The sequence below is a fragment of the Schistosoma mansoni genome (assembly GCF_000237925.1).
Source record: "Schistosoma mansoni, WGS project CABG00000000 data, supercontig 0266, strain Puerto Rico, whole genome shotgun sequence".
NCBI lineage: Eukaryota > Metazoa > Platyhelminthes > Trematoda > Strigeidida > Schistosomatidae > Schistosoma > Schistosoma mansoni.
Window position 1 is genome coordinate 40,888 of NW_017386129.1, and position 25,383 is coordinate 66,270.

The 25,383-nt window shown below is 36.4% G+C and overlaps 1 protein-coding gene across 1 annotated transcript; it reads left to right on the forward strand.

Moving 5' to 3' along the window:
- The first annotated feature begins 8,116 nt into the window (after positions 1-8,116).
- On the forward strand, positions 8,117-15,207 carry Smp_004910 (rab-2,4,14, putative). Its single transcript, XM_018792482.1, has 4 exons — positions 8,117-8,296; positions 8,334-8,697; positions 11,560-11,628; positions 13,700-15,207. Exons 1-4 carry the CDS (start codon positions 8,188-8,190, stop codon positions 13,833-13,835), a joined length of 678 nt encoding a protein of 225 aa, XP_018644115.1. The 5' UTR covers positions 8,117-8,187; the 3' UTR covers positions 13,836-15,207.
- Positions 15,208-25,383: the final 10,176 nt, after the last annotated feature.

Here is a 25,383-nt window from a genome sequence, read left to right on the forward strand (position 1 = left end):
AGGCTCATGCAGCAGGTGAAAAAGAAAGATGACTTTGATTAGCTTGATGTTTTCAGTATCTTTAGTATTAAGCCACGATTCAAAACGTCATAATTAAAATTTTGGGCAAGTATCGCATTTTACTGTGGTCTATTATGTAGAATATTGAGAGGACAGGTAAGAATAAGTTTTATTCGTACAATCCATTAGGAATCCAGTTTCCGTGCTTCACTTTTATTCTTAGGTCAGGAGTAGAACGTTCCATAAAGTCGTAATTTTTCGGTTTTCTGTCGCGATAGTGGGTTGATGCAACTGAACATGATTGAAAAGTGCCGTGGCAGAGGCCAAACACATACCTTATGGTAAATCATTTTGGATTCTTTTGAATGGAAGTTATGATTGATAAACTGAATAAGTCTACAGGCTTCAGAGACTTGAGATTAAGATTGTTCAATGAATGAAGTCTTTTGGAATATCTTGCTCCTAATCATCAGATGCCACTTAGTTGTCTGAATTCCAGCTTATTGGGGTGCAAGCTTGTCTGCGGATTAAACATACCAAAATGAATTCACCTACATTTTCGAGTATAAAAAGTGAGGAACTATACATCACACCAGTTTTGGAGTTTATCTATAACTTTCTGGATTGTTCGGCTGATATTTAGACCGGTAAATGGGTGGAATGTATATGCCATTTAAATTTCGTCAACTTCATGTAACATATTTTCATCTGAAAATACAATTTATTATTGATATTATTACAAATGGTTTTTTCACGTGGAGAGCTGTGGCAATTATCATCAACGTATGTCATGAACAACAAGGGTCTGACGACTGAGTTCTGAAGGACACTAATAATCTGAGGATAGAAAAGACACCGTCCTATTTTCACTATTTGAATTCAGTCCCTCAAGGAAGATGAGATCCAGTTATGCTTTTTACCTGTTATTCCGAATCCCTTTTATGTAAATGTCAGAAATAAGTGTTTTGCTTCATCAAACACCCAAGTGAAGTCAAGGTATAAAGCGAAATTAGTTTGCCTTCATCCCAAATATTTATCATGTGAACAAAGTAGATGACAGAAACGGAGTTCACGTTTCAATGATACAGTCAACTGCTGATTATCTAGAAATTTGTCAGTTGCTCTCTTCACTATTTTTGTCCGTGTTTTTAGACAAGCGAGAATGTAGTTAACCGGATGATAGTTGTCTACATCCAGCCTAGATACGTTTTAAAGTATGGATTAATGTATGTAGTCTTCCTTTTCCAAGGAAAAATTACTGACTGGGGGTTCAATTTCAATATTTTAGTAAGCAAGATGGGAATATCTGCACCACTATATTTAATTCAATTAGCTAGTATTTCGCAACATCCACGTCTGTAGGTGCTACGTCCAAATTTGTCCCCTCTTATGCTACTGAAGCACAGTAGATTGATCTACTTGTAACTTACGGTCCCAAGCAACAGTAGAACCAGAGTTTAATTTAAGTACCAAAGTTTGTTTGCAAATCACAGGCAATCGACGCAAATATCGTTTTCATACTAATTATAGCAATTATAAAACAAACCTTCCGATTTTTAGGTTTCTGGAGCAAAACTTTGTAATAACAAACCAAAAACAAAGTAAAACCGTAGTCTCCGAGATCAAAGATATAAGCAAACGGGTTCGGAAGTTGAAGAAAAACAAACGTACTAGAAAACAGTGAAATAGTTATTATTCAATATGACTATTTTTATTCAGCCAAATATTTCCAGTTCTCCTGTAACGGTAGCGTTTTAATGATCTTATTGCTTTTTTCAGAATACTCGATGTGAGTTTTAGGTCTGCTATCGCACATGTAATGAAACTGCTGATAATACATGCGTACTGACTGCATCTAGTGAATGTCTGTGCAAATGTGTTGCTAAGCCGCTCATATGCTTCTGCTGGGACTTTTACAAGTTCATCATTGACCTTTAAGACAGAGAAAATAGATTAGATAAAACGATTCTTTTTGAGGGTAGCCATAAAAAATTTCACATTTTGTAGATCGTGAAGATTTTGTTGGACGTTTGGTTACTTCGTTTGACAGAGGTCTCTGATTTTGATACAGACTGGATATTTGGAATTGCAGGAAAGTATAACTGAACAAACACTGTCTTTTTAACGTCTTCAGTTTAGATTGAAATTCGATATAGGGACAACAAGTGGCGTATGGTTTTTTTCTAATTGTAGCGATTAAGTCCAGACACGTTTTAGGATCACAGTGAGGAAAGCGAAGAATAGTACTATTGTAGTATCGGTTTATTTGTTAAGCTCATCTACTTTATTCTAGCTACTGGCCAAGCCAATTCACCTATATATCATAAGTCATATTTTGGTCTTGTTAACTATTCGCTTATTAACCTTGAATACTTTTTATATGAGCGTGTATGTGTACCCTTCGTATCCTATTCATCATATGTCTGTCATTCATTTTAGTCTGATTATAAATATTAAGTAATGCTTGCTCATAGCGAGTTGGCTTCCCCGCCAATCTCCACTGCATGTCATTTTCGCTTCGTTCGCTTTTATTCGCTTCATCGCTCCCCAGGCTAAATATGTTCTTTTGGGGTGCTAAATATCATACTGCTGATTGTCACGATACGAGGCGGTACAGACAGTGAGGTGACTTCCGCGTAAGATCTTATAGATTAGGTATTCACATCATGGCAAGCCTACGATTTCAAGATGAGATCTATTATTCTGGTGGCAAAGATCAGTGTACTGATACCCATCTAGACCATAGTTCCGCACATTCTTTATATGTAGAGGGATTGTGTAGGAAAATTAAGTCCAATAGGCACCAGGTTTCAGTGATCAGAATGCAGCATGGATTGACCAAGTAAGGCGGAGGTCTAAGATGGTTTACCTTATTGCAGATAGACCCAAAGCTGTATAAACTGATAGTAAGCTGTAGATGAATAACGGAATTGAATACATCAACAGCTGACCTGGTGAGTAAAGAGATATTTTGTTGAATGTTTAAGTGACTGTGATTGAGAGGTGTTTTTTTATAATTAACCGATGATTGATAACAGAAAGGGTCATTCACGTGTAACCGAATCGTTGACTGCGACAGATAGATGGACAAACATGCTTGATGGCGAGGGGGAGGTTGATGTAATATACCTTAACTTCTTAAAAGCTTTTGATAGGATAAATCATATATCTCGTCAATAGGATCAAACTATTAGGCATCAAGTCACCGTTATTAGATTCGTTCAACTTTTTAAGGTCAGAGCAAACTCCACTTTCTCCCAGGTTACGTTGCACCTTTCATACTAAATCGATTTGGAATGAGGAACGACTGGTTAGGTTAGTTTAGATACGTGCTATCGCCCAGTCAAAATCAAAACAAAGTAATCGAGTGAATAACGGTACTAAATTTCATCATAAATTTGGATGTGCACTATTGCCTAAGGAAATACTACCACCTAGTTATTCAACCAATAATTATTCAATCAGTGGTCAAATCTATATTACATTAAATTGACAAATGGATAAAGGATAAGATAGAGTTACAGAGTGCAGCGAATAAATGTTCCTATCAACAAGAAAATGCCATTCTGCCTCATCGAGATAGATAATGTCTAGATTGTCCCAAACGTAATATTTGATTTTGTTATTACACTGAATGTTTCCAGTTCTGGAATAGTGATTTAATTCATAATCAGAAGTGAACAATTTCAGCCAATCTAAGCAACAATATTCAAGCGAACGAAATGATAAAGTCCGGTTTAAATGCAGAAAAAAGGAACCAAAATGTACTCGATTAAACCAAAATACGTTCTTCTGTACACCGTACTAAGGGTTTTTAAGTGATTCGTACTAAATTATATCAAAACACAAACTTAGTGTTCAATTTGAACGGTTCTAATGCGAGAAAGAGGACAAATTATATTGAAAGTACAAAATACCTCAAACAGTGCAGCATGTGTTATACAGTCAGGGGTTCACCTAAAACAAATTAGCGTGCTAAACAGCAATAAGGAATAGTTAATACGCAAGAGTTCAATACCAGAGGATCAGTAAATATATTCCCACGAAGATAGGATCAAATATCTATCTGCAGGGATCCCAGAAATCTTTCCAAGCAGACAGTTAAAGATTAACTGTCACACATTTAACCACTCCGTGATCTTGAGTTTGGCCATTACTCTCAACGGTCCAGTAACAAGTATCAGTAAATAGATCCTTAACTAGGATCAAATAACAAAAGCCTCAATAAGGAATACTGAAGAACATAGCGTGCGGTTAAAAAAGAGAGCTAAATGAATGCTAAAATATAAAATAGGGAGAAGGAAAAAATGACAATTCTGTCCAAATTAATCCTGTGGAGGGATTTTTAGCCTTTCCTTTCTGTTACACCCTGATTTGTTCTATTACGGACTAGTAATTCCAGTCGACGACCTGATGTTCCTAGTTCTGATGCATCCTTTGTACTCTCTCCTTTTCGAGCACCACAATTATAACACTCAACTTTGAAGTTTGGACCAGATGTGAGTTCACCAGGGTCGAATTTTGTACAAGATATCATTTTTGAACAAATGGTAACAACCGTTAACTTATAATTCGATCACACTGGCTTTTTACTGACTGATCGGCATATAATTTGTTGGCATTTTTCTGCCGGTGAGTAACCCTCACTCTGACGATCGATGAAAGCAGACGGGTAGTGAATAGGTCCCTATTTTGAAATCCTTGGAGGTGGGATAGAGTGTGAGGCTACCTTTTCAAACGCACAAAGCTTTTCAACATTCAATATAAAGTAATAGAAAATATAATCCAGATACAAAATAAGGACGTCAGTGGACTTTTAAGATTTTGTAGTGACCTACTTTTATGAAGAGAACACATTTGGTGTAACGGAAACAATTAATATTATAATCAATTTAACCAGTGATTGTTTACTGTACCTGTTTGCTTAATTGTACCAAAAACACACTTTTCCGTTGTTTTATGACCATCACCAGCTCTCTTACGCTCAGTACTCCTACTTGTAAACTTTGGCTAAATCTCGGTATTATTTTGATAACACGAGATCAACAAATACGTCTTACTACAACCACCAATTGCCTTCTGATAATTGACCTGCGGGTGGGTCCAACCTAGTAACTGGCACGTAGTTTCCTGTAGTGGTGATCGTAGTCAACTGTGACTTGACGCCTACCACACATTAATGTTCCGATATTTGTTTAGGTGTTTGCTATCAACTATTGATAAATCTACCTGAGTTGTTACATTAGCCTCCTTCTAGACTGAAAATCATAGCGTGTGACTAAAAAGAGAGCTAAATAAAGGTTCAAATACAAAACAGGAAGGATGAACAAACAAACGACAGTGCTTTTCCTTTCGTCTGCAATAACCGTAAAGAAGAGTGAATCAACATGGTAGTTGCCATAAACAAATATCAGCTGGAACAACATTGATGTGGTTACGGAAAAACATAGAAACTCAGTGAAGACGTAAGAAAAAACAAAGGTTACAATAATATGTGCGTAGCACTACATAAAATGGATTCACAAGATAGACGGAATGTACATTCAAAGCATTGAAGAAGATAAAATCACAACAATGTGTACACACACAAAACTCTCGAAAAGAATCTTACAAAATGTTCTAGTGGGGACCACCACGGTTCATAAATAGGAACTCTCCCAGTTTTATTTCATGTAAATGACCTTCGCCGGAAAGTATATTCTGACGATCTTAAACTTTTCAGAGAAGTCTAGGACGAAGATGGCATGCTTATACTTCAGGAGGAAGCCACTCGATCTCAAAGTTGGGCAGATAACGTACTTTCAACACTTCAAAATATAATGCAGTCCATCGGAGACATGAAGCAGACTCTGAATACAGCTTAGGTAACTCCACTTTAGAGGTATCTCAAGTCTTGGAACCCGATGACCTAAAGTTTTACGCTGAGACAAAAAATCGCTTTCCAGAGGACCATGTAGTGGTAACGCTGAAACGTAATTTTGGCCAGTTTGACGGTAGGACGTTCTACTTAATCTTCAACGGTTTTATCCGACTCCACTTCAAGTATGAGAATATGGATTTTCCACCCTCACTCCAAATTGATAAGGTGAGCTACGAAATCAGTTCTAGGACCCAAATTCAAGTCTTATGATGAGCTCTTCAAATCACCGAACCTTTAGTCCTTGAAGCATAGGCGTATTAGAAGTGACCTAGTGGCTTACAGCATCCGGAACACTCATGAGAATCCCATTAAATGCCTACTTAAGCCTGGTCCCAATTCAAACCTTAGTGTAAAACCCAGAAACTCGAGACACAACGTGGCAGAACAGACTTTGGTCACATCTTTTACATTTTAGGACTAGTCAGTCTCCGGAATTCGCTCCCGAGTAAGGTAGTTCAAGAGACTTTCTGAGAGCTCATTAGGAAAAACCTTGATATATTCTTGATGACTCAGGACATTATCTCACTACAATTTGCTAATGTTTTACCATTTATAGTTAAAAATACCTAAGTTTATACATAGAGGGATCGGCGATCCACTACTAGTAGATACCGAAGCCTGTTAAGGAAGAGCTTCTGTCCCATCAACGACCATTTAAATCATTTGATCCGCGGTAAAAAAGATGGTGATCTTTGCTGGGGATAAAGACCGTTCATTTCGAAGACTGAGAGAGATAGGTGAAGTGGGAAATGTCATATCAGTGTATGATGTATCTAGAAATTATTCAAAAGGGTGAGCTGTGAAGCTATTACAGATAACAGGGACTGCTAGTGATGAAGATGGACTGTTACACATGCCTCCATAGTATGCGGAGGATAGTGTTAAAAGAGCGGGATATCTTTCACCACCAGTGAGGACTACATAACTTTGCTGTTGATGAAAGTTAAAAATTAGTGGGGTGCTTGTTTCTAAGTGGAGTTTCAAGGTTTTTGTAAGGTCGTTTGACTCGGGTAGTGTCTAAAATCTTTAGGTGGGTCACCGAGCTGTTAAACATTGTTTTTTACGTGCTACTAGACATTCTAATCCTGTTGTGGGTAATTACGTGGGTTGTTTATTTGAAGTCAGAAATAGGGAAAAACTGAGATTGGCATTGAATGAGGTGTTCGTGATTTGCGTTGATATATTCTGTTTCTTGGAGGCTTTAAGGTTTACTCTAAAAGCCTACCATCGGCCAGATGGAACAGTCAAAGACACTGAGGATACGACTGGTGTTCTAATTTGGCAATTAGCGGCCAGTAGTACCTTCTATGTTCGAAATCTACTCACGCCCGATAGAAATCAGAAGTCAGACGAGAAGAGGTAGGAAAGATATATTTGATACGTTACCAATATATCGAGAGGCGTTCGTTCTTAGCTAACTATTGAAACGTAGGAGCTGTGTCCGACGCCGAGTTGAAACGTGATCTGGTACGGATGCATGACCGAAAGCCTTCAGTTAAACAAGTCCACTTAAACTCAGCATCCAATGTCGGACACTTAAAGATCTATTGATTTTGGGGATTTATTTACAGCTACAACACGTACTAGCTTAGAGAGATAACAAAAATGGAGCGTGCCCTTTTAATTGTATATATATAAATATATGATTGGCTGCAATCAAGGGAGACAGAAATCTAAAAAGTGACCGTTATGTCACTCCTGCCATGGTTCACTATAAGCGGTTTACAGATATTCAGGGTTTGTCAACGCTGTTGTCGGTAACAATTTCATAATCACGGATCCCAAATCTAGTCAAATCAAAAGTCTGAAATGAAGAAGTGGGTGGCATAAGCTAACTAGTTGTAGCAAGAGATTCGTAGCACGGAGTACCCATCAGCGATCTGGTGCGGATGCTTAACCATGTCAATACTTCAGGTCGACTGCTGTTTGAGTTATTTGAAGTGGTCTCTAGTGTCCAACAAACCAAAATCACTGTACTATTAAAGGATGACGATTTCTCAAAGACTTTTCTTCCTGTTGTGCTTCAGCCTTTGCTGAACAGAAATCACTGTTTCTTAGGATTTGCATCTGGACGCTTAAATATAACCTGAACTATTCAGAAATTACTGGCGACCAATTGCTTTGAGGAAAGAAATCTCACTATGCTAAAGTTTCTTTTAGTCCACCTATGATTTTTTCGAACAATTTGATATTGCTTTTGTTTTTACTTGTCAAGAGACCGCTCATATGCGTTGCACATAATCCGCTGTATACGATTTCTGCATAAAATGTCCATCGGAGGGGGCTATAACTATTCATATATATTTAAATATATAATTGTTGGTGATATGGGGGTAGGAAAGAGTTGTTTAATGCACCAGTTCACTGAAAAGAAATGTAAGATAAGGTTTCTTCTCACGCTCTTGTCTTTTAGTTATTCCGGATTGCCCACATACTATTGGTGTTGAGTTCTCCACAAAAATCATCGAAGTAAATGACCAGAAAGTTAAGATCCAGATATGGGATACAGCTGGTCAGGAACGTTTCAGGGCAGTCACACGGTCGTACTATCGAGGAGCTTCTGGGGCTTTACTAGTGTACGACATCACACGAAAGCCAACGTTCAACCGGATCCAAACGTGGTTAACGGATGCTAGGCGACTGACTTCCCCCAATACCGTTATCTTTCTTATTGGTAATAAGGCTGATCTAGAAGAGCAACGTGATGTTACTTATGAAGAGGCTAAACAACTGGCTGATGAAAATGGTCTTTTGTTTCTAGAGTGTAGCGCTAAATCGTAAGTCTGAAATGTTTTGAAATGTTCCAATGTACTTACAAGCTCAGAAGCGAATATCTCGGGCTGGTTATATGGCTTTTATGTGGTAGTGGACCAGGGGGATGAGGTCATCAAGTAGTATGACGGCAGCTATTAAGATCTTTAATTGGTTCCATGCTAATTCATTCATAAAGGTCCATAAAACGCAAGGATAAATAAGGCAAATAATTAACGCTTAAGACATCGTATTTTTATACGATAACGCAGGCTATCAAAGTTGCACCTAATAAGTATCAATCTTAACGAGTCCAGTTACAGTCACCGGTCAACTACGTTCACAACAGAATTGGAGGTGAACTCAGAGTTTACTTTCCTCCATGACTTTCTGGAAGGGTCAAACGGGACTACAAAGAGTACTATTCAGCTATCCAATGTAGAACAAGTAGTACATAAACTTCAGAAGCTAGGTTCCACTGAACAGACGAGGAAATGCAATGTATTCTCTATCATTAAGGGTCAGACTAATGTGCACAAGCGACACAACTAACCATAAATTGAGTGCAGTCCGCAACATTAATAAACGAACTCTCGTAATCCGAAACCAAGGACCAGACAGAAAAACACCGGCAACGAATATGTGGTTCATGAACATCGGGTTCAAAAGGTATAGAGCTGTAGAGATCCTGAAAAACTGAATGTTAGGATCTTTTCAAGAGACATCTTAATAAGCTTAGGTTCAAATTTCCTGTAGGTGCCCGAGGATCTTGTAAGACTAAACTTCATTCGGGCCACTTCACTATGTATCTGGTAGTTTACTCGCTCTTGTGGGAAGGTTATATTGACCTCAAATGATACCTTTCCAAACATCTATCCGTACACTTTCATTCATAACTACCTAAAGGGTAACATAAACTAGTTAACAACTGTATTTGTTAACATATGGTCAAGTCCGCCCCCACTAGAATCACCATTCAAAATTATCCGCATAGTCGAGCGAACTGGCTCAAATACAGTTCTGATTAGAAGTTTGTGTAAACTAAAGGTTTTAGTAAATCTTCGATTACAACCTTATCTGTGTTCAAGAGTAACACATTCAGTTCCTAATCCTACCGTCTCTCTAGTATTTCTTGTATTTGCCATTAATAAACACTCGCTTAGTCGTTGTATGGATAATTTTTCCACATCTATAAATTATCTTCACCGTACTGCTTCTCATTACTTCTTGACTATCACCTGATCTTTATGTACTACTTAAGATTTTTGATAGCTTTGTTAGTAACATAATATCTCTGTACTTGTTACAAAAAGCTTCAAAAATAATTATATGCTCTTACGACTCTGGTGAATAAAATCGTCTAAAAGTTTAATTTTCGCTAGCTTGTCTTGGTTTTGCTCAATGATATATTGATTTTTTTCGTTCTTGACTGTGTTCTAATGAGTGGTATTGTTGTTCGTTTACCTGTTGGTTTCGGGAATTTGCTTCAGTATATTCATTTTACCTTATGAAGTACTTTTTGGTGACTATTTTTTACAAGGATTTGTGTGATAGATAATTCAGCCGGTCGGTCATTCGCAATATAAAACCTGGCACATGTATACATTGGCTGAACTTCCCACACTTCACTGGCATTGTAAAATGAAACTAACAGAAAATTCAGGAGTATTAGAAGTAGTAGCAGAACTAGTGGTAATAGAAAAGATTAGACCGAATATAGGATCCTTCTTAGAACTGGATATGGTTATCCAAAGTAGAGGTGGAAAAAATTAGAGTAGTGGTTCACTTTTTAAGTATCTGTGAAACCAAGTCTTAATACCTCTGAATGATAGTTGAGTTAAATTTTGTTGCTCTTCCAGCTGTTTTTCATTGACTGAAATACTAGTGGCATTCATATTAGTCCCAAAACCCTTAACGGCAATAACTTTCTTCGAAATCTAAAATTTTGATGCAGTAAAAATCTAAGGAGACGTTTTACAAATAAACATTACGATAGTAATTTTTATGAAGGTAAATCCGAAGAGGTTTCCATTACATTCTTACATAGCTAGCTTTAATTCCGAGTCACAATGTTACGGAGGCATTCGACATCCATCAACTAAATCCTAGGGACATTATCACTCATTTACTCTTCTTCCCCGATCCATATCTTCGTTTCACATTATTCTCGTTCCTGTGATTTTGTCTCTGATTTTGACAAATACAGCTGTATTTAAGGTCTTAATACACCAAAACTTGTGCCCTCACATGAATACTGTTCATCGTACTCGTTACAAACCGATCATCCCACTTCATGGCTTGTTCTAGTATTAGTAAGTGCAATGTCAGATTTGAAATGGCTATACCTTGTTTAAACACGCAAGTATACTACGGCGATGTGCTTTCACTTTGGGTTCTATTACTTTAAACGTTTCCAGCACTTTGTTGTTACCTGTGTGTGTCATACATTCATTGGTGATGAAACAGGTTTCTCCTTTCGTCAGCCAACTTCAAAATCTATTGTAAACTACGGTAAAGCAAAAATGGGTTTACTTGTACTCCATTTCCGTTATTTGAATGATTAACTTGTATACAAAAATGTTCAGGGTCTTTTGAACAGAATAACTATCTAGTTATGAAATCCTCTTATTCTGTCCACATTTCGTGGTTTCTGCGAGACATTGACTATTATGTTGTTTCCATGCTATTATTCTGTCACTTTACCGACACTACGCAACTACTCAAACCACTCGGCTATTATTAAGTTCTGCACTCACCTGTACGCTCAAATTAGTCATCTGTTAACCATATTAACCTTTTGAAATTTATGTGGCCATAACACGTATATGGCTTTAAAAGTTCATATAAAAAGTCGGAAATCTGTGATTATTTCTCTTGTTCACTTCCAGTGGTGCTAACGTAGAAAATGTGTTTACCGAAACAGCTCGAAAAATATTCCAGAACGTTCAGGATGGAAGGTAAGTAGTGGAGTTAAGTGACTTTTACTTCATTTAGCTCCATTTTTATGCTTAACTCCTAAATATGTTTTAGAAACTGTAGGGAACTTCGGTTAAACTGTGGAGGTTTCCGGTAGTTAAGAATTGAGAATGTTTGGAAGTTGTATTTCCTGAAGTGTAGTTCATCATCTGTAGTGTGCTTTTGAAGTCAGTCATTATCAACGTAGAGCTTGGTACATATGTGTGTTGACCCAAGTTGCCATACTACATTGGCTCGACGAGGTGAAAATAACAGGATGTATAACAAAGGAAGTTGTAATATGGTATTTGTGACAATATAAAAGGATGAACCCTGGGAATATGGATCAAGAAGGCAATAGAAAGCTATGTATTGAAAACACTAGTGTTTAATCTTCAGAGAAAGATAAAGTGAGTGTACCTGTGTCTTGGCGACCGATTCTGAACCATGTCACTCTCTAACGACGATTTTTGTACATCTACCAAAAAGACTTATATCATCAGTCAAGGGTTTCATGAACTGATAGCGGGTTTTTGTTTGGCCAATCCTAGCTTTCTTCCGACCTACTTGTGTGCCAGTATTCCTTGGTTGTTAAGGTTGGCTGGTCATAGTGCCAGTAGAAACCAATCCTTTTCAATTATTTATGGGGTCAGTAATTTCTCGCCAAAGCCTACCAGACTCAAGGTCCTTCAAACGGCTGAAGCAGTAGCCATCTGGATTAAGAGACGAGAGCTATATGCACAAAAGAAATATCTTCAACCGCTTCCCTTCTCCTGGTCAACCTCTAGGTCAATTAATTTATTAGCTATTAAATGACCAAATTTGACTATTGTACTTACAACCTTTCGTAGTCAAATATAATTGTCTCTGTCACCTTTATTCATATATCTTTGTATTATTATTATTATCAATTATTTTATTGGTTTAAGATCATTATTAATCTCCCGAATACATGATTCATTTGCTTCGCATTCATCTTACTTGATGTCCAATTTTTTACACATTATAGTCTTCCACTTAACATTTGACCAAATTTGTAATTGTACTATTATTTTTCTCACCCTATCTGACCCATATTAATTCGGATCATGGATCTTAAAGTGTCATTTAACGTAGAAACTGATTCAACATTAACAATTTTATTTTGTTTAAAAATCCGAAATTTATATGCTATAACTTTAAACTAAGCACTTTGGCCTAAATCTGTCTATTTTTCGGATTATTTTGGATATAAAATTGTAGAACCTGGAGAGAATTTATCAAAAAGAATATTTTCCGTTCATATGTTAGTCTCTTAATATGATGAGGATCTTTAAAGAGTCAAAAATGTAATGGGAAACTACTTCAAAAATATACACCTAATTTGTTTTGTTCATAACATCACATCTACCAGATGCCATGCTTAACAATAATTTTCGTCTTAGCCAATTCTAATTTTCACTAATATGGTCCCATTTAGATAAACCTGTATAAAATATCTTATTGCATGGTGATCAGTAAGACAATTCACTAGAAACAATTTAATAATCTGTCGTTTTAGTACACAGGTTTTGTGGTTGAAAATGTAAGTCACTAATTCACAAGCTCTTAATTCTATCTCACTAGTAGTGTTAAAAATCTTGTGAGATAAATCAATCTACGTAAATTACCAAGATTTAAACGAGGCCAATTATTTGCTTCATTTTTAATAACATATCTGATTTGTCTAGCCTCCAATCAACTAATATCAATTATAACTGACAGCATTCTTCAACTACTTTGCTCTATGTTATCATGTTAGTCAAATGTTCAACTCAGTCTCAGATTGTTTATTGGTTTCTGTTTATATATATATATATATTCAGACCTTAAAATTCTTTTAAATAAAAAAATATCATAGGAGTCGGCTACAGAAGTTTATATTCATAAAGAAAACATTTACTGCTACTGCCTATTCCTAGTAAATAATGATAAGCAGTTCTGAAGTTTTAAATTCTTTTCACTGTATAACTAATCTTGTTTTTTTTAAGTAACATTTTTGCTCAAAATACAATTTGTGTTTCAGTGTCCAGTATTTTATTTTTTCTTTTCCAGTGTATATCTAAACAGTGTTGATGGAGGTGTATTAAGTAAAGGTTCATTAACGCCAGGTACTGGACGGAATAGTGTAGAACTTGGCAATTCAGCTTCAACTAATGGTGGAACTCGTCAAAGTGGATGTGCTTGTTAAAAACAGAATACATATATAAAGCAAAAATAAACATAATAAAGAAAATCCCGTTACATTATAGGAATTTATCTTTCCCGTGATCACAATTTTTCATTTTATTTTGTCTCAGAATAAAAGTCATTTTTCATAATTAGCATCAACATTATCGCCATAGTAATTTATAATCATCGTTTTCAATATTTATTATTGGCTTTTTCTTTGCAGTTCAAGTGAACCTATACATATTTTAAAAATTATCGGGTTTCAGACATTATACATATATATGTTGTTCACTGATAAAGTTACTTTTACTAGTTAATATCTTTCTTTATGAGAATAGTCTAATTTGTAAATTTGATCACCTTTTTTTAATTTTCTGGCCAACAATATGCTTTATATTTTATCTCTGATGCTCTGCTCACCCTCTGGGTGTGTATGTGTGTTCGTCGATGTATTTGTGTTTCACACTCTATATTGAATCATTGATGTTGTTAAGTTGACATAACATGGCTTTACCTTAGCCGTCTACCTGTTTCGTTTTGTGAGTTCCATAATGTCATTGTTTAGCTTATTTAAGAAAGACATCATTTTTTTTTTATCTTGCTTCACTCTTTTCCGTTCTAATTGATGTAATTCACTCGCATTCATAACATAAGCATGATTTTCTGTGTTGGCCATGAGTTATGTGCAAACACTAAATTTTGTACAGTTGTCTTAACCGGAGCAAATATTACATATTACTGCGTATTTATTTGTGTGATCTTTTGTATGTGGTTGTAAAAAGATGCAACTCTTTCCACTTTGATTTGAGTCAACAATAGAAAAAAAACATTCCTTCCTTTATGCAGGTTTCCTCTTTTAAATATTCAAACGAATTATGAGGTTATATAATTTTCTTTAAGTATGTTCTCTAATAGCTATACATATTCTAACGATAATTCCCTCTTACCGTTTATTTCTTTTATAAAGCTACTATGTGATACTTTTTCCACGGTATAATGCATAAAAACACAAATCTATTTCTTACCGGATAAATCGATTGATGGTTAATAATATTTTCGGAAGATTGAATATTTTACAGACTTCTTTCTTCAATATGGATTGTTTCTACAACACAACTCATATTTTTTTTTTAAAAGTTTCTTTCTGTCCATTTTGTATTTGTTCTTCAGAATTGTTTTGTATTTTCTCGTTTTTTTTAAAAACAATTTCTCCATTTGCTTGCTCACCCGTTCAAATCTCATTTTTATTTTATTCCTTAATCCTGTTTTTCGTTTTTTTCTTGTTTGTCAATAATTAAATTGTGTACTGATAGATAATGAAATTGATGGTCGAAACACTTATGCAACTGCAAATACCTTCATTTATTTATTCATTACACATTTATCGTTGGAGAGTTGTTTCTTCTTCCTTTTAACAAATGAATAGGCAACAATGCCATCACTTAATTATTTTGAATGTCATTAAAAGAGGTATATGTCTTTTTACGGTCCACGCTTATCTAATGTGATGTCTGTTGTGACTTTAAGCCCGGCTAGTTGAACTTCTACAAGAAGACTCACTTGTTGACTTAGAATACGCCGACGACATAGTTCTATTTGGTGAAGACGCTGACAAAATGCAGTCTTCTGACCACTATAAGCAACAATGCAGGCATGTTCGGGATGCGATCCTCCCCCTCGAAGTGCAAAATGTTACTTCAGGTTTGGGTTGCATCGACACCTGAACTAATGATAAGGAGTGAAGTAGTTGAGCGTGTTGACAACTTCACTTATCTTGGGAGTCTGATCAGCCCTTGTGGTCTGGTGTGTGACGAAATCTCAACGCGAATACAGAAGGCTCGTCTAGCTTTCGCCAACTTGCGTCATTTGTGGCGTAGGCGAGATATCCGTCTAGCAACCAAAAGACGGGTTTACTGCCCATCAGTTCGTTCTGTCCTAATTTATGGCAGTGAAACATGCCCGGTGAGAGTAGAGGATATTCGTAGGCTACTAGTTTTCGATCATAGGTGTCTTCGAAGCATTGTTCGTACATCCTGGGACCACTGAGTAGGCAGTGCAGTTGTTAGGAAACGGGTACTAGATAATGATGGCAAATCGATTGACGAAGTAGTAAAGCTTCATCAGTTGAGATGGCTGGGACATGTGTTACGTATGCCCAACCACCGACTGCCCCGACGTGCAATGTTTTATGGTGTAAGAGTAGATTGGAAGAAAGCTAGGGGCGGCCAGACCAAAACGTGTCATAAATCCATGAAGTCACTGACAATTGGACTGAGCCATTTTGGTAGGTGTAGACTACCTGATTGGGATCCGCGAGATGATAGCAATCGACAGTTAGAGACCTTGAATGACATGGCTCAAAATCGTTTGCAATGGCGTAGGTGCATCCACTCTTTGTGTTCTGCCAAATTCTAATCTGAATTCTTCATGTCCCTATCTTTTTTCTCCAAATTTATTTGACTGGATTATACTCCTTGAATAACATCTTCAAACCCTAATCTTTCCGATTTTCGTTTATACTCTTACTACTTCTACCACTATGGGATTTGAATCGACAACTGCATCTCTGTGTTAATGTGGTATGGCAACTCGAACTGATGTAAGTATGTACGAAGTTCTACATTGTGACTAACTGACTGCTAAACCAATGACGTTCGACCGGGATGAGCAGCCTAACGTCCTTATTGGTCCTTTGTTCGCCTAGCCCACCGAGTTGAGTTCAGAACGCCAATAACAGCTCTCACCATGCAAATCGTTCATTGCAAACATACTTGGTTTATATACCAGTCAAACAGACCTCATCACACTATAAATTATGAAATAACATTTATACAGGATCAAGCCGAAAAGTGGCTGTGGACATGAGAGACGGTAATCAATAAACTGAACATAACTTAAGTACAGTAGATCGTATGGTAATAATCTATAGGTCAAAATGGATCTTACAATAAAAGGAATATAGATACACATAATCTGGTTAATCAATAGTCAGATGATAAGAATATATATATATAATATAAGTCCATTAATAGTTCTCATAAGTTACCCGTAATTTAATCTTCACTAGTATATGACAGTATCACTTTGCTAAAATGATTTTTCCCGAAATAGTTAGTTAGTGAGTCTCCGTACGCCATTGTACAAATAAGTTTATAACGTTTGGTAGTTAAGTCATTGTGGTGATTGTTTATTTGTCGTTTCTATGGTGGTAGTGTCGTTCAGTCGGTTTTAGATCCTTTATTGGTTTTATATCTTTTCAATACACACTCGGATTTAAGTGGTGAGCATATCTATTCATTGTAATTTACTTAACGAACTTATGCTAGTACCAGATAAGCAATATTTTGCGTATTAAAGGGCTTTTCTTTTGCCTCAGTGACAGGTATTCTTCCAAGCTTTGCATACTTATTAATTTGTGAAATTAGCAAGTAAGTTCCAAATAGCTCTTCTTAAAAAAAAATAAGCCATAAGGTGATTATTGTTTCCAATTATAACCGTAATATTTTTATTTCTGCTCATCGGATAAAGGCTTGTTTTGGTAGTATATTTTAGCGACCATGCTTGCATTAAATTACTTGTATAATTGAGTTACAAACTTTTTATCCTCTTGTTCACAATATCAATTTTGTGCATGGTGTACACAAGCATGCAAAAGCGTGTTACTTTAAATGCTATGAATAGAAATAAATATAAATAAACATAAGAGCAGATTTCACATTGGTCACTGTCTAAGCGATTCTCATTGGTTTTACTGTCGTCCAAAATAGTGAAATATACATTCAACAAGCTAATTTATATCATAGGTATAATCGATATGACTTACCAAAAATAGCACTTGGTGTACGATGTTAATGATGTTCAGCAATTCATTCATAATATGTAGGTTTGTGGAAATTGGTGTATGTTATCCTGATCACAAACCGACCTAAGTTGAACAACCATTGAAAGCCTGAGAGCGATGGATAGCTGCTTCGTCCGAGTATGGAACACCTCAGTAGCGGTTATCCAAGACTCCACTGGGGATCAAACCGAGGACCTTCAGGTTTCGCTCTTAGCACCTAACCATTAGACTACTGAATCGGCATCCACTGGTTTACATATCTGACTTCAATCAATTCACAACATTCTCCAGCTGCTTTTCATTGTCTTCAATGGGTAACCGCCTGACACCCGACAAGGTTCGGCTCTGCTTGTTGAGATTCTGCTGGAGAACTGCAGCTACCTTTTGGTTGTGATGGCTATTTGTCTTGAAGTTCCTGGTTATCTAAAAATTATAGACACTTCATTTAGCTGGTTGAATTGAAATTCATACTAACAACGCAGATGAGCTCCATACTCTTAAGACAAAATCACAGATACATTGTTTAAAAGCTTGTATTTCACTGTTTAACTTAAAGATTTTACTACTGATTTAATTTTTCTGAGTAAAAAAAAATTCACCAATCTGAAATTCGTATCCTGAAAGTTATCATGTTCTCACTAATAACTGATTTTCAGAGCTGATTCTCGGAGTTATTTCGGGAAGCGGTGACTCGTCGTGTTCACCTGGGTCAAGTCGTGATCTCAACAGATCTCGTTTACACTTTTGCTTTCTATGAAATGCTAATGAGAATCGTAGTTACTTTGTAATTAGTGATCATTCTGTTACAGAAAAATTGTCAGCAAAAAAAAAGAAAAGTAAGCTGAACCGTACTTCAGGTACTCTAAAGTTGGCCGATTTCCCAAGTAATCCAAATGAAAGATCGATATAAGACTGCGTCTCTTAACAAAGTCTAAAAAGCCACAGGTTATCTAAAGCGAGAGAAACCAATTGACCCTGATGGATTAATCTCTGAGCTCTTTATATATGATGGTCTAGTTTTAGTGGCCAAACCACCTGAGATATTAGCCAGAATCTGGAAATTGGACATAATCCCATCTCACTACTTTTGATCGTTGATCATCCAAGCTTCTAAGAAAAATAAAGATGATGTTCACTACAATATGAGCTGGATTTCTTTTCATTAAACCTCAGAAAAAAAGTGAAATACTGTATAGATACAAAATAGACTCCTTCTTTTTATAGAATTTTTATAGATATCAACCACCTACATAACAGTGATTTTCTAAGAATTAGATTTTATCTGAATAGTTTCAAGTTTTGTTTTACCCAGCTAATTTGTCAATGTAACAATTATGTTAAATCATAAAAAAATCAATTTAAAATTTAATCATATGACTTTTAATTGTTTCTGTTTCTTTGTTGTCAAGTAATTCAAGTTCATACTATGAATAACCATCTTATTCAACTATCTAAAAAAATAATCGAACATATCATAATATAATACTTTGTCAAATATAATATGACACTTCATATTAAGATCTAAGTATTCTATAAACCATATCCCAAGTAACATAAGTTTTCACTAATGAAAACACCTCTGGAAAATCAATGGTAAATGTTACCACAATGCCAATACTATTAGATTATAATTGTCAGATATTGTAAATTGACAGAAGTTAATTATAAATGAATCGATGGATTTCAAATCAATGATTTTAAGGTATCATATTAATTCTGAGATCTGATGACCCTGAGTTTGAGCGCATGTTAAAGTGAATGTAAGTGAACAATATTGAAAGTTCTGAAGAAGAAAAGCAAAAAAAAACAAACAGTTAAGCGATTTCTAGTTGATTTCTATCACTACTTGATAATAAACACGGAAAAATAATTTTAGATTGATTTAAAAGTAAATGTAATTAAGATAACCTGGATAGGTTCAATCAATATAACAATCTACATTAAAGAGTAAAAAGGTTTTATATCTAGAGCTTTGATTCTTGCTATGCCGCGTACTACTAGACTACTTGAACGATCGAACCCGCAACGTCGCAAGACAGAAGACTAGTAAGTAGGAATGTTATTCCCCAAAACTGTCAAAATATGGTACAAAAATCTCATGTATTTATAGTTTTTTTGGCTGAAAGTAAATCATCATTTCGGACAGCCAGTAGGCACATAGGGGGTCATTCTTATCCATCCAATAGGAAGGCTACATGTCGATATTCTCGAATGTTCCCCTAGTGGTGATTGGATGGAATGTCTTCGGCTCTTTCTGGGCTTCTTGAGGCTTCCTAGAGTTTGCCAACGGGCCATCGTTACAAAAGGTGAAAAAGTTTTTATGAAACTTGCTAAACGAATAAAATTGAACTTCTTATATACCATGAATGAAAATAAACATTACATTGGAAATTGTGATGAGTTAACCCTGACATGTGATAGAATAGAAATAAGAATTAGGTCTAATAGTTAGGAATTAATTATACTACAGAATAAATGACCTATAGTTGACATATCCTCTTATCGTTTTATTTATCAAATAACTTCTAGTCATTCTTATTCTTACGTTCAGTATTTTGTATTTTAATGTGTTATTTTATTAAATCATGAAGAGCGTTTTGATCTGGCCGCTAATTTTTTTCTTTGTTATCATTTCAGTTGAGGGTCACGTGAATTCGGTCACGTGAACAGTTATCATTCGGCTAAATAGTGTCATTTCATATCATCAATCGATCAGCATTCTTTTTTCACATTTGAATAGTCGAAAATTCGTTAGTCAATTTATGAAACTCTGCATCATAACAACATGTTTTTATCCCACTTATCCAGTCGATACGGAGTGAAGTTGAACTTGACTATGCAAGAAAACTTCTGAGATGGTGGAGAAGATTTGTAGCTCAGGTGGGTTTTTATTGAACCAATCAACATCGAGGTGCACAGGACAAGCTGTGAATCACATGTGGAGAAATTCAAACACTTCACTTCTACCCGAAGTTTGTGCTGATGATGTCGTTCAGAAGGACGATGAAAGCTCCACGACCAAACCATCCAGCTCAGAGAACAAACCAACATCAAAAAAAGAAAACTTCTATATCACTCAATAGACGTTCTTTGGTTTTGGTACCCTGGCAATATCCCAACCCATTCACAAATCAAATGATTATTACTGGAAAAATTATTCTTGCTTCAACTTGCATTCAGATAAATCATATTCACAATCGTTTGATAACATTCGTTTTTATTTCTTTTATATTACGTCACTTATTTAGTACCCTTTATTCTCATTTTGCATATTTTATTTTTCAACTTATACAACAGCTCGCCTATGGTGGAAATCCTGCCCTAACTAAACAATCTCGAGCCACTGACTGGTCGAAAGTTGAATGCTACCATCGAGTAAGAATACTGAAACAGTCTTTCTGAGATCAAGTATGCCATTCAAACTGGCCTCCTTCAACGTTTGCACACCAATGCAGATCGGACAACGGGTAAAGTAGTACTAGCCGGAGATTTGAATGCTCAGGTCGGACGTCTAGGCATAGAAGAGAGTCGTTTAGGTGGCTTATGGGGACTTGTTGGTGACAAGTCAGATAATGGGGACCGTCTACTGCAACTATGCACAGACCACAACCTGTTTCTGACTAGCATTAACTACCGGCACAGTCATTACTGATGCACTAACTGACGTCCACCCTCTGCATCCCAAAGCCGGACTCAGATTGATCAAATGGTGATCATGGTTATGTACAAGCCTACAGCTACTTTTGGAGTACCAAATATGGACTCGGATCATGCTCTTGTTTGTGCTAATCTTACCTTACGTTTCAGTGGCCAACAAATTCATCGTCCTAAACGAATCAATGTCAGCAAATCAGTTGCAACTAAATATTGAAACCGCGCTAGGTTCAAGGCTAACTACCATTCCCCCGAGAAGTATAGGTGAGCACTGATTGCACTTGTACAGCGCCATAAAATTGGCGAGCAAAGTCACTTGTGGCTTCGCGAAACAACCGCTTATAAGCACTGGGTTTCTTCAGGCTCGTGTTGGTATACTCCGAGTGATGGTTTGTTACTGTTACTTAATGAAATCGAGCGAAGCTTGTTTAAGGACAGAGTAGCCTGGTGGTCGAAGCGTGCCAATGATTTGGATGCAGCAGATGCCTCTGGTAACTACCAGAAGCTCTTTTAACTCATCTGAACCACTGGCAGCAAGAAGTCTGGTGTGAAAGAAACAATCTATGAAGATGACGGCATGCCAATCATTAACATCTAGCGACGTCTTGAACAACGAGCAGGGTTTCTTGAAGAGTAGTTCAACTGCTCTGCTACCAAGGCGACATATATCAGACTGTCCTGCCCTCCATAAACCGTGACGATTGATCCATCTATCGAGGCGGAAGTCCGCAAGGAAATCCAACTCCTGAAGTACCACAAATCACCAGTCCCAGATGACTTACCTCCATCCCTTTCTAAAGATGGTGGTAACTCTCTGGTTATGGAACTGACTGAGTTCTTCACAAAGGTCTGGCAATTTCAGAATATCCCAACATCGTGGAGTGAGTCGACAATTGTTCCTATCTTTAAAAAGGGTTCACACCGTTTCTGTAGTAACTATCGGAGGGTACATCTACTTCCGGTTGCGTCTAAACTATTGGCTTCTGTCATACTTCCTAGATTGTTCAAAATTCGAGAAACATTGACTCCCGCGGAGGAGACTGGTTTTCGTTGTGGTCGAAGATGTATTGATTATATCTTTACCATCCCCCTAATGTCAGAACACCATAATACTTATTACAGGCCATTAATCATAGTTCATCTTGATATGATGGCCACCTTCGATTCGTTGAACAGAACTGTTCTGTGGGGTTGTTTGTTGAAGGGTGTGCCTGAGAACTTTGTTGACATATTGAAAGTCCTATATACAAACACCTGAGGCAGAGTGAGGGCATACAACCACCTCTCTCCATTGTTCCATTCAAGCAGTGGGGTTAGACAGGGTTACCAATCTCACCATTCCTCCTCAACTTTGCCACCAATGACGTTCTGAAAAAAGCTCTGATAGATGTAAGTAATGGCGGTGTGGATCTGTTGCCCGGAGAAAGACTTCTCGACCTTGAGTATGCGGACGATATTGTCCTACTGTGCAATAATGCCCAAGCCTTTCAGTCTGCACTTAATCAGTTGGGAGTCAGTGTCCGTAAGTATGGTATGTGTTTCACACATTCAAAATGCAAAAGACTTTTACAAGACTGGCAGGATCCTAATTCTGTACTCACCCTGGGTGGTGAGCGGATAGGAGTAGTCGAGAAATTCGTGTATATGAGTAGCTGCATAAGTGCTGGATGTGGTGTGAGTGATGAGATCAATTCGCGTATGGTGAAAGCCAGAGCGGCTTATACCAATCTGGGCCATGTTTGGTGCCTGTGTGATGTTAATCTGGCTGTAAAATGTCGGACCTATAACACATCGGTGAGAGCAGGTTTGCTCTATGCCTGGGAGACGTGACCTCCAAGTCGAGGATATTAGACAACTCTCCGTGTTTGATCATCGTTGTATCCGAAGGATTGCTGACATCCAGTGGCGACACCATGTTATTAATGTGGAGGTTCAACATCGTGTATTTTTGCACAGTGACGATAATTCATTTGTGTCACTATCTTGAAATATCGAGTTTGGTGATTCGGACATGTCTTATGAATGTCTTCCCAGAGAATTCCACGTCGTTCATTATTTGCCGACTCTGAGATTGGTCGGCAAAAGTGAAGTGGTGGTCAGTGTATGACATGGTGTCGTGGTATGAAAGAAAGCTGTACAGGATTGGCTTTTGTTAGTCCTTCATGATTCCCTGGTTGGGGTTTTGGAGGTGAAGCAATTCAGTGACTTGACACGTTATCAGACATGTCTCAGAATAGAAGGCAATGGCGATCCTGTTGTAACTTTCTTTTACTTCATCAAAGTGAGAATAACTTCTTTATCTGAAAGAATTCTTTCTGGTTGTATTTTTGCTAACTGAACTGTTTCTCTCATGATTATTGTTATTAATGTTTCTCTCTCATGCACTGATTTCTGTTGACTGTTATTCTTTTGTATTGTATACACTTGACATTGTCGCTTCAAAACCTCATTGTTATATTGTGGCGCATATGTATTTGGTGCCCTCATGTACCAATGTTTATGTATTCAAATAAATAAAAACAACAAGGTCTTCATTATCAAAACATCTAGATGATTAAAAGCTGACTAAAAGTGTTAACATATTAAATCACATTGTTAATCTCATAATGCAGTAATCTATCACAATAGAATTTTGAGAAAAAATTATTTTCATAAAAGTAATAAAACTCAAATGTACATGTATAAATTGAGAAAAAGACCAGCTTAATCGATAACATTAGAAAACTAAATGGTACCGAATTAGTTGAAAATGTTTATGATTAAATCATTACCACATGAGATTAGAAAATAAGATTGCTTTCCGCAATATATAAAAATATTGAGACGATTCAAAGAAAAATGGAAGTCCAACATTGGTCAAATTAAACAAATTACGAAGAGAATTAGTGCTGCCATATATCATTGCTAGGATAATCACCATCTTTAGTGAGAATTCGTCTTTGCATCGCTTAGTATCTCAGATCCCTTTGAATAACTTCGGTCACAATAATGTGATACATGTGAATTGATGACTAAGCGGTATAGATACAAAGACAGAAAGAACTGAAGTATGATTGTGTTGATTCAAACTTCCAACATCATGTTTGTTGAAATATTTTTTCCAGTTGAACTCTGAGTCTAGTGTGAACATTAATGAACTGAGTGAGTTTAAACATATCACGTGCCTACGAAACAGTCAGACAAATCACACAGCACTTAGAAGTCAAGCTGTTGGGGAGAAACTCTATTGAAGAAGGTTATTCATATGCCTACACATCCTTGTTAAGGTTTGGAGGACTAACGTCTTGTTATTCGTGTGCATCATAATTCCATTAATATTTGTACCTCCTTGCACATTTGAGCTTCCATGTTTGCATGGAAGTTTTGGCATACCATATTACGTGTAAGTCGTAATGGAATCTGATTACAGAACGCTAAGAACATTCACACCGAGATCCATGTACATCTTAGCTGACGAGTCTCAAATAGCAAAAAATGTGCATTCTGGTTTACACTAATAAGCATTATCTATATATTTTATGATTTCTAATGAATTTAAACAATTTAATTATCATTCATACATATGAAAATTACTTGAGTAGATTATATTAACTAAGATTTATTGGAAATCATATTCTATTCAAAATCAGTATACAATTTTATCAATTTCCAGTTATTATTCAAGTTAAAAAAAATCCCAAACTTATTTCCACAAAGTTGCTTTATGAATTTTTTTTTGTTTAATACTTTCAATTAAACACATGAAACCAACAACGTTTATATTAGCTTTCAAAGCTAAAAAACAAAATAGACAACAAATTAAATAACTATGGTAACAGTGTTTATTGGTATTTGATTCACTTTCATAAAGTAGGATAGAATCGATAAAACAAAATAAAAATTGAATTTATTTATCCGGTGATATATTTACCTACACTATCATATTTTCAATTCTTTTAAATCTTATAGAGTTGAGATCATAAGTCAATTGAAGCTAGACCACCATGGAAAACCTGGAAGCACTGGACGGCCGTTTCGTCTTATTATGGGACTCCTCAGCAGTGCGTATTCACGATCCCGCCTCGCGAGATTC

What these genes read in the sequence shown, in the direction of transcription:
- Smp_004910 (XM_018792482.1), top strand. Translation starts at nt 8,188, where the DNA reads ATGTCCATCGGAGGGGGCTATAACTATTCATATATATTTAAATATATA. An exon ending in CTAGAGTGTAGCGCTAAATC is followed by an intron (nt 8,698 to 11,559) that starts GTAAGTCTGAAA and finishes GTTCACTTCCAG; the next exon opens with TGGTGCTAACGTAGAAAATG. An exon ending in CAGAACGTTCAGGATGGAAG is followed by an intron (nt 11,629 to 13,699) that starts GTAAGTAGTGGA and finishes TTTCTTTTCCAG; the next exon opens with TGTATATCTAAACAGTGTTG.